General features: G+C 41.8%; 1 protein-coding gene across 6 annotated transcripts in view; it reads left to right on the top strand.

Moving 5' to 3' along the window:
• Nucleotides 1–146: 146 nt before the first annotated feature.
• The window catches only part of S100PBP (S100P binding protein), a 40,594-nt gene continuing 30,133 nt past the window's right edge, over nucleotides 147–10,607 (top strand). For 3 of the 6 annotated variants that reach the window (XM_087446361.1, XM_004425909.3, XM_087446362.1), the window contains exons 1-5: nucleotides 147–217; nucleotides 6,274–6,390; nucleotides 7,336–8,195; nucleotides 8,843–8,931; nucleotides 10,214–10,308. In XM_087446361.1, the coding sequence (XP_087302487.1) occupies nucleotides 7,338–8,195; nucleotides 8,843–8,931; nucleotides 10,214–10,308 (1,042 nt within the window). In that variant the 5' untranslated portion in view covers nucleotides 147–217; nucleotides 6,274–6,390; nucleotides 7,336–7,337. The remainder of the gene's footprint in view (nucleotides 218–6,273; nucleotides 6,391–7,335; nucleotides 8,196–8,842; nucleotides 8,932–10,213; nucleotides 10,309–10,607) is intronic. The other 3 variants (XM_087446365.1, XM_087446363.1, XM_014784116.2) reach the window with 3 other exon arrangements.

Below are 10,607 nucleotides of genomic sequence, written 5' to 3'. Positions count from 1 at the left end.
AAGGGCGGGGCTGCGGCGGGCGGGGCTGCGGCGCCTGCGCGGGGCGCAACCCTCTGAGAGGCGGGGCGGTTTCCTGCCAATCACTGCCTGTTTGCCCTCCCCCTGGCGTTGGCCCGGTTGCCTCGGGGTGGGGGAGGTCGGGGAGGGGGCGATAAAATGGCGCTGGGGGCGGAGTGAGGCCCAGTTGTTCGCACAGGCTTCGGCCCAGCTTCCAGAGGTGAAGAGCGGGAGGGACGAGGGGGTCGGCGGTCCCCGGCCGGGAGGGGGATGGGGACGCCTGTTGCTTCTCCAGGGGGTTGCACACCCGTCCGCCCCGTTGAAGGGTTGGGAAGCCCTCGCCCTACTGAGAGAAGGGCTCGTTCTCGTCCCTGAGGTGATGGCGGCGGGACGGGGGAGTGTCCCTGCCCCCCACGTACATGTCGGCGGGCGAGAGTTGCCCCTCACCCGGCTGAGGAAAAGGGAGGCCGTCTGGCCACCTGAGACAGCGGAGCGACGTCGATGCTTCCGCCCTGTGGGGGTGGGGGAAGCGATGTGTAGGTGGGGGGATGCCGCCACCCCCTGGCCCACTAGGGGAGGGTGTTACTAGGGAGAAGATCGCGGTCTTTCCGCGGGGCCTTGCAGGTGGGGGAGAGAAGGATGCCCCAGCCCTCGAGAGAGCCGGGGCCTGGGTCCGGCTGGGCAGGGGTCGTGAGCAGCCATCCTCGGGGTGCGGGGTGCCCCGCGCTGGCCCGCCGAGGGACCGGCTTTGCCCCTGCGGGGGGAGGAGCGGGGAGCCAGCCCGCGCTTCTCCCGCCTTCCACGGGGAGGCGGGAATTCTTGGGCTTTTCGGACGAGGGAGGAGGCAAGTGCGAAGGGCCTGCCCCGAGGGTGATGCTGAGACGCGGCTGTTGCATTTCTCCGGGAGAGCAGGGGGAGGCCAAGCTGTATCCTAGGGCGAGTGGACTTGGGCCACTCTTCCCCCTGGCTCTCAGGACCTGGGGGCGCCACCCGTTCCTTCCTGGGCAGGAGGGAAGGCAGTTGGCACCGCTGGGGGGGCCCCAGAGAGGGCCAAGAAGTGATCGAATTGCCGGCCTCCTGCCCCAACCTGATCTCCAGTTTCTTGTGGATGTGTTAGAAGCCCCAAGCTTTAGCAAACCTGTTTACGTTATTTAAATTATTTATTTTTAAAAAGAAACCTGTTACTGCAGCTTAGTAATATTTGGTCTCTATGCCCGTGTAGGAGGAGAGTCCTGCCACCCTTATCTAGTGAAATGTTACCTAAAGCAGAGATTTCCAGCACTGGGTTGTTTTTTGTCCCACAGTGTTTCCAGTTACCTCAAAGGGAGTTGCAGAATTCGTACAGATAATTTCAGTTCACTTTGATTTTGTTTAAACATGCCCGTTTTGTGGCGTGAGAAAGCCTACCTAGTGCCTTTTGTGTTCTGTGCCTCGCATGTATTGCATATGGGAAAGGTTGGAAATCAAAGGCTGGTGGGGAAGTCCTATCCCTTGGAAATAATCCTTACCCTTGGCCATACCTGTCAGATCCAGCTTGGTAAGGGTCTTGGTTTTAAAGCCTTGAAAGAGGGATATGGGATTGTGTCTGGTGTTGCAATTTAAGTGGCCTGAACAAAATAAAGCTTTGTGCTTTAAGGCAATAGGTTTTCTTAGGTACGATAAAAATAGAAAGGGAACCAGTTTCTGAGGTTGCAACCAGGAGGTTAGAGAACAGCGAGGGTGTGGTAAACTGAAGTGTGAAGAAGGGGGTGGACAGGTGAGAGAGACGTGGAAGGACAGAATAGGGTCACAGAAGGGATGGGGAGCAGAGGAATTAAGAGAGACTTGGGGGATGGCAAGAAGATTCTTCCCTTAAAAATAAAGAGATCCTCATATTTTGGGTGGAGGTTAGAAAGCAAGTGCCAAGAAAGGCAGTTGATGGTAGAATGGCAGACAGAAATACTAAGGCTGTCTTGTGGAACTGCACTTTAGAACTTCAGTTTTAACTGAGATTCTCCCCACCCTTGCAAATTCATTAAATATCAACTTTCATTAGTATAGGGCTTTTAGGTTTGTCGTGTTTTCATAAACATCCCCTCATTTGATTGTCACGATAATGTGTGTGAAGTTAACAGTGAATAATTATCCCCCATTTTTCAGAGGAGTATTCTCATGTGTATTGAGGTTCATAGACTTCAAGTAAATTGCTGAGGTCTCTGAATTTTAGTCCAGTGCCTCTATACACGTCAGTGACCATTAATTTGCAGAATTTGTCATACAGCCTGGTCTTTAATTTAGTGACAATGTGGTTGAATGCTGGGTTAAACTAGAAGAGATTAGAGCATACTGGATAATTTCTTTTGTTTTTTTGTGAGGAAGATTAGCCCTGAGCTAACATCTGTTACCAATCCTCCTCTTTTTGCTGAGGAAGTTTGGCCCTGGGCTGACATCCATGCCCATCTTCCTCTACTTTATATGGGACGCCGCCACAGCATGGCTTGAAAAGCGGTGCGTTGGTGCACGCCTGGGATCTGGTGCACGCCTGGTCCACTGAAGTGGAGCACATACTTAACCGCTATGCCACTGGCCCAGCCTTGGATAATTTCTTAACAAGCAAGGACTAGGGGAAATTCCCTACCAGTTTAGCGTTCTTTTTTCCTACCATTCTTATGCTTAAGACTTTGCAGGGGTTAGGGAGGTGATGATGATGGGATGAAATAATAACTATAGCCACTACTTATTGAGCTCTTACATCGTGCCTGTAGTGTGCTACGTGCTTGATGTTCATGACCTCATTTAATTCTTGCAACAGCTCTATGAGGTAGGTACTATGATGGTCCCTGTTTTACAGGGGAGGACGTTTGAAGCTTCAGAATGTAATCATTGTATCTTTCCCCACTGTCTTAATTTTAAGATGTTTTTATTAAATATTTCAAGCATATAAAAATTATAGGAAGCAAAGTAATAATTGAATACCATTATACACACCATCCAGCTTTATCTTATGTTGCCATATTTGTTTTAGATCTTTTCTTGTTAATTTTTTTTGAGAAATAAAACGTTACAGATAGAATTGAAGCTACCCATGCTTACTTGGCATTCCTCTCTCCTCCACACCACCAGAGGTAACCACTCTCCTGAATTTGGTGTTTCTTATTCCCATGCACGTTTTTATAATTTAATAATATATATATGTATCCATATACAATTTATGGTATTGCTTTAACAAATAAATTGCAAGGAAAAAAATGGAGAATCTCTAGATTAAAATACTCACTTTAATCTATAGATTAAAAGATCTATCAACCAGTCACAATGTATGGAACTTATTTGGATACTGATTTTTTTAATCTTAAAAAAAAAAACAAAATAATTGGAAATCTGAACAGGATATTTTATGAAAGGAATTCGTGTTATTTCCAGATGAAGTGATGTGATGCCTGGGATTTGCTTCAAAATAGTTCAGTAAAGGGAGGAGGTAGATGGGGCAAGATTACCCAGGGGTCAGCAGCTTTTGGGGCTGGGTGATGGGTATATGGGGGTTCATTATACTATTGTGTTATTTTTTTACATATTGTAAATTATAATAAAAATTATTTTTAAAAATGAGGAAATGGGGCCGGCCCCGTGGCTTAGCGGTTAAGTGCGCGCGCTCTGCTGCTGACAGCCCGGGTTCGGATCCCGGGCGCGCACCACTTTTCCGGCCATGCTGGGGCCGCGTCCCACATACAGCAACTGGAGGGATGTGCAGCTATGACATACAACTATCTACTGGGACTTTGGGGGGAAAAATAAATAAATAAAATCTTAAAAAAAAAATGAGGAAATAAAACTGTGAAGAGAATGATTTGTGCAAGTTAAAAATTATATGTATATGGTATTTTTTTGCATGCTTTTGCTCCCAGACCTATTGGAATGTTCTATGAGAGAAGCTCAGAAGAGCCAGCTCTGTGCCTCTGGATGTCATGTGGCATAGGAATTGATCCTTTCAGTGGTTGTGAAGGATATTGGTCCTATGTATGCACAGTACAGTTTGCAAATAATGATTTTTTTTTTTCTTCCGGTGACACATTCCGGGGTATTTCTCATGTTCTTCCATTCCACCTGGAAAGTCAAGGGAAGCCTGTGCATGATAAGTGGCTTAAATTATTTTTGCCAAGGGACCAAAAGGCCTCTTTGGTGCCTACATCTTTCATAGTATATTAGAGACTATACTGAGTTTAGAAGGCTCTGCCATTTGCTGACTGACCCTGGGCAAGTCTTTCACAAGGGTGGTAGAAGAAACAGAAGAAAAAATATTGCCTTTGGAATTAGATCTGGGTTTGGATCCTTGTTCTAGCATTATTAGTTCTGTGTGCTTAATGCCCTTGAACTTTAGTTTCCCAAGTGTGGAAATCTATTCAACTCTTCATTTGGTCAAGCAAGTGCTTGGACTAGACCTTTTGGAAGGAGTTGGAGTGAGATTGGGGATAGTGGCTCAGAAAGGGCTTCTCAGAAATGTAGCTGCTTAACCCCAGTGTCTGTAATACTTGTGCTTGACAACCACAGACTTTAAGTAAAAGAAAAAATTTTCCAAAAGTGAATTTTTTTGTTACTGCTGCCTAAAGAAATAACTTCACTTTATAAAATAACCCAGTCACTGGGCAGAGAAATTACTTTTCTCTTCATAGAGGCATCTGCTTCAGTGCCTGGAACTCTCTTACAACAATTGCTGGAATATTGGTAAAATAATATAAAAAGTCTTAGCAGCTCTAAGTTTAAATAGAACAGAAGGCTTAGTTTCTTTGGTAAGTTCTGTTTTATAGAGTTATGTTGAGGGGTTAAATTAATAGTTGTAAAACGTGTCTCACAGTGCCTGGTTTGTAATAGGTATTTAATATTTCTTCCCTGTCTATCCCATCTCATTTCTAAGATGAGTAGGTTTAACCAGGTTCCTTCTTTTTTTTTCTTTTATTTGTTTTTTCCCCAGTTTTATTGAGATATAATTGACATATAACATTATATTAGTTTCAAGTATACAACATAATGATTTGATATATGTACATATTGGGAAATAGTTACCACAATAAGTTTCTTAACGTACATCACCTCACATAGTTACAGATTTTTTTTTCTTGTGATGAGAACTTTTAAGATCTCTCTTAGCAACTTTCAAATATACAGTATTGTTAACTATAGTCATCATGCTGTATGTTACATAGATCCCTGCTAATTCTAAAAGTCTGTTATTCCTCCCCTCTAACTTTTTCTAATACTTTATTGTCCATACCATTTTATATTTTCTCATATTGGTGCATAACTTTCAATGTTGTCTCCCTAGCAAGATTATATATTCCTTGAGGGTAGAAACTGTATCTGTTTCTTAGAAGTCACATAGAGACACTACCTAGCTCGGTGTTGTGTGATGATAGTAGCTCAGAAAATGTTTTCTGAAAGAATGCATGAACTAAAGCTAAAATTCAGGGTGTAGTACAGAGGGAAGTTGGGTGGGGGAAAATTCACAGTTAAAAGGCTACAAGGAATTTTCCAAAGTATTGAATTCAGTGTTTAAGCATTTCTTATAGCTTCTGAGATGTTGACATGTGATATGTGAAATATCAGCTATCTATCACCTTTCCCACCTAGAAAATAATTATACATTAGCCCATCATTAGCTCTTTAAGAACTAGGTTTTAATTATACAAGTAATATATAAATATTCAGGTAGAAAAGTAAAATGATATTAAAGTCTCCTCTTGACCTCTCTTGATCCCCCTGCAGGTTATAACAGTCATCAATTTTGTGTTGTATTTTTCCAAAACTGTTCTTTGCATTTATATATGTACTTAAAATGAAACTTTTGTATGTGCGGTTATGATTAACTCTTAGATCTTGATGAAATTTTAGACATCACCTAGTCCCCCTACTCCATCCTTTCCCCATTTTATAAATGAGGAAACAAGTCCAAATGGTTAAGTGGCTTGCCCAAATTGTTACAGGTGGTTAGTGACAGCACCAGGACTACACACAACCTAGTTCTTTGGACTCCCAAGCCAGTATTCATTCTACTAGAGCAAGTTATATTCTTAAAAAAGTACAAAGTGTTGGGAGGAACAAAACTAGTTTCTTAGTTGCATAATTTTTCCTCTAAAGGTTTTTCTTTGATGTTCTTGACTCAAAATCCAACTTTCTGGGGTATTTAAAAAAACCAAGATCAAAATTAATAGACGGAGCACCTTAAAGCATAATACAGTTGACTTTGTAATTAGCAGAGTTGAAAGTGATGAGAAGATCCTCTAATTTTCTTTATGCCTGCAGGAAGGTGGGAGTCAATCATTTTGACAAGTCTCCTGAAAGGAACAGCTAGCAGGAGCTGAAACCTTTTTCCATTTGGTCTCGTGGCAAAGGCAGAGATCCCGCCAGCAGCTCCACACAGTATGGAAGACAATTCTTTATCTTCTTGTATTCTTAAAGTTTTTTTTTTTTTTTTTAATTTCAAAAGTAATACATGTTTGTTTTTTAAAAAGTGTCAACTGAAATCCAAGTATTTGACATTATGTATTTGTTTGTATGTTTTAGATATTATTCCATGATAGTAATTACACATCTACTTCATTGTGTTTTTAAATAGTTGTACAGTATTCCATAGCATGAATGTACCATGGTTTTACTAAACAGTTCTGGCGATGGACATTTAAGGTCTCCAATATTTGGCTGTTTTGAACATCCTTGTAAATGTATCCATGTGCATTTGTACAGATAATTCTGCAGGATAAATTTCTAGGAATTAAATTGCTGGGTCTGGGGCCGGCCCGATGGCGTAGCGCTCAGCTTTGGTGGCCGAGGGTTCGCGGGTTCAGATCCTGGGGGTGCACCAACGCATCGCTTGTCAAGCCATGCTGTGGTGGCATCCCATATAAAGTAGAGGAAGATGGGCATGGGTGTTAGCCCAGGGCCAATCTTCCTCAGCAAAAAAGAGGAGGATTGGCATCAGATATTAGTTCAGGGCTGATCTTCCTCACAAAAAAAAAAAAAAATTGCTGGGTCTAATGGTATTGCCAGATTACTCTCCACAACATATTGTGCTGACTTCTACTCTCACTAATAGTGTGTGAGGATGCTTGTTTCTCACATCCTCACCAACCTAGATTATCATGTCATCTTAATTTTTACCATTTAGATAGGGAAAAAAGTATCTCATTGTTCTAATACGTGTTTCCGTAATCCTGGTAAGGTTGAATATTTTAAAATTATTTCTCATGTTACAAGTCACAGCGCAAAGATTTTGAAATATTAGGACACCACCACTCTATAGAGCAGATTGGAGTTGGTATAAGGGTATTTCCTGTTCCTCAGCGAAACTGCCTCTTATTTCTCCAGATATGACGTGCTCACTAGTGCCCTCTGAACAGTCTTCTGGTACTTCTCTCTTGCCTAAAGACAATGCCCCATTTTCATGGGGTTCCTTGGATGAGGATGGATTGGATGACTCCTTGCTGGAGCTGTCTGATGGAGAAGAAGATGATGGCCATTTGAGTTTAACGGAGGAAGAGATTCAGGAGCTCTTGAAGGATGATGATGCTCTTGATGATGACCTGTCAAATGAGCACTTTTCTTGGGGAGGAGGGTTGCTTAAAGATGACAGCAGGCATGTTGAGAAGGGAGGGAGAGGGAGTCAAATTCTCCTTGACACTCCCCAAGAGAAAAATTCGTTGTACAGCTTGGGACCAGTACCTGAGACCCCTGGCCTCTCCAAACTACCTCAACTAAGTACATCAGTTGGTCGTGGACCAACTCCTACTAAACCATTAAACAGACGCTTTGCACTAGAAAAGAATCTTATAAAAATAACAGTTGCACCATTTGATCCAACAGTTTGTGATGCTGTGCTTGATAAGGACAAGACTGATACGTCCAAAGATATTGAAAAACCCTCCTCCCTTGGAGAAGAGATGAGAGAAGATGGTCTTAGCCCAAATGAGAGCAAACTTTGCACTGAATTTGAAGGGATCAGCCCCAATAACTCTGCCTGGGATGGGCCCCTGCTCCCTTCTTCAAACAATAACTTTCAGCAAACTGTCTCTGATAAAAATATGCCTGACAGTAAGAAACCTACGCCTGTATTCTCTCAGATCTTGGACCATTCAGAGACTCCTAATACGGGGTCATCCTGGAGAAGTGGATCACGTGAATCAAGTTGTGGAATGAGGTTTCCGGTTGTTTCCAGTTCATCAAACAAAGTAAGTATATTTTTCCAAAGTGAAGAGAAAAATGAAATTATTTTCATTCAGAAGATGTATAGCTGAGCTTTGGGGTTTGAATCCTGACTAACAGTGTGACCCTGGGCAAATTAAATTACTTAGCCTCTCTGTACCCTCACGTTTCTTATCTGTAAATTGGAGTAAATACTTCATAGTATAGTAAAGATTAATGAAATAATGTATTTATAGTAACTGGTACATAATATTAAATTACCATTTATTAAATAATTACTAAGATGATGAAGATTTTACTATTATTTCTCCTTCCTTTGGGTTTCAGCCTAAGTCTCGATCTTTGGTTGCCATGCTATATTAGATACAGTACCAGCTCTGAGTCAGCCACTGAAGAGCTGAAAAGTCTTGGACAATTTACCTAACCTCTTTGAGCCTGATTCCTTATCTGTTAAATAGGTATAATAATCCCTACCACTTAGGGTTTCTTAAGATTACAGTCACTATGGTAGCTCATTTAAAGCACTTGCCGTAGTGCCTGGTACACAGTAGGGTTCAAGGATATGCCTATGTAGCCTTTAGTTCAAGAATATTTCCATAAATAGTGTCTTGAGTTGTTTTGTTATAACTAAATACCGTCTTTGCTTCTGCATTCCTTCTCTGCTGAAAAAAAGCAGGAAGTTCTTGACAAGGATTCTGGGAAGCTGAAAGTCCCTGAGAGAAGACTAGGCAAAGTCATTCCTGTTCTGCAAGCCAAAACAAGGTAACAGTATAATGAAATATCCTGGTTTCTGTTAGTTCTCTTAAATTGCTTTCTTCCCCTCCTCAGTTTCCTGTTAGTGTGGAGAAAAAAACCCTGCACCAGGAGTAAGCTTACTTGAAGTTCTGGGACCACCAGTAACAAGCTGTGTGACCTTGGGCAAGTCAAATAATCTCTGACCTCAGTTTCTTTGTCAATAAAATGAGGCTAATGATACCTTCTCTGCTGCCTTACAGGGTTATTTTGAAGAGTAAAAAAAAGACACGTTAGCGAAAGCACTGTACAAATGTAAGATTTCTTTTTCCGTGTGTGGAGAAGCCTGGTCACAGATATGATAGGTTAGAATAGTTTTAACAAAGATGTTAAAATATAACTATGTAGAAAATCATTTAGTCATCTCTCCCAACTTGCATACAGCTGCCCTTAGGGAAAAATTCTTACCGAGGTTGCAAATTTGGGTCACCTTTTCAGTCTGTTCTCTTGTTGCCAGGAGATGGCAGTGTCTCTACATGGGCCTTTTCAGTTAGCAAAGCTGTTTTTTTAAGTTGAGTCAGATTGGCTTCCTTACAATGAGATTTTTAAAAAATTTTTTATTACATAGATATTATATTTATTCTGCTTTAAAAAATTTTAAATATTACAAATAAGGCTAAAGTCCCCTTTGACTACCACCCCTAATTCCAGTTTCCTGGGTTTTTTTCTTTTGTTTTGTTTGCATATGTGATGGAAACTTTGTCAATTGCTTACAATGGGAATTATACCAAGGAACTCAAAATCAGGCTACTTGGAACAGTAATAAATTTACTATCTCAATATTCTCATCCACACATTTCTCAGTACAGTGCAGTCAGTATGAGCAAGGGCCAGAAATTGTTCTTGCCAAGGTCACCAATGTTCTAATAACCAGATCCAGCTGGTTCTTTTTGGTCTTTATCTCAGTGTTTCTGTGGCTCTATGAATTTAGCTATTTCCTGACTAATGTTGAATTACTCGACAAATACTTTGTTTCTCTGGGGACTGGGTATTCTTCACTTTCCCATGTCTTGTTAACAGGAGGTTGTATCTATTTTTTCTCTTCCTTTGTCTCTCAACTCCATACTTGATTTCAGCTTCATACTACTAACACATAACACTAATACTGTCTTCTGTCACTGGATCTTAGAGAGTATTTTGCCTCTGGAAGTTAGTTGTTCTAACTGATTAGCAGTATGTGACTTCTCTCTACAAAGCACTGTACTCATGGTTCTAATGGACTGTTTTTCACTCCTGGTTTGCTTTGTTCAAGGACTAATGTTACGACATTTTCACAATCGGATCTAGAGCAGCAGAAGCAAAAATATCTGAGAAGTGTCATTGCTCATATAGAGGACTCTAACCAAGGTAACATGGTAACCAAAGAATGGCATGTAAAAGATGTGATGGGACTTTTTTTCCCAGTGGAATATAGTTTAAACTGGGAGGTTTTTTTTTTTTTTTTAATAATTTTTATTTATTTATTTTTTTCCCCCAAAGCCCCAGCAGATAGTTGTATGTCATAGTTGCACATCCCTCTAGTTGCTGTATGTGGGACGCGGCCTCAGCATGGCCGGAGAAGCGGTGCGTCGGTGCGCGCCCGCGATGCGAACCTGGGCCGCCAGCAGCGGAGCGCGCGCATTTAACCGCTAAGCCACGGGGCTGGC

The sequence above is a fragment of the Ceratotherium simum genome, chromosome 22, assembly GCF_057802395.1.
Source record: "Ceratotherium simum simum isolate JZ-2026a chromosome 22, ASM5780239v1, whole genome shotgun sequence".
NCBI classification, from domain to species: domain Eukaryota; kingdom Metazoa; phylum Chordata; class Mammalia; order Perissodactyla; family Rhinocerotidae; genus Ceratotherium; species Ceratotherium simum.
Note: the sequence above shows the minus strand (reverse complement) of the source record. Positions and strands in the feature narration are given on the sequence as shown.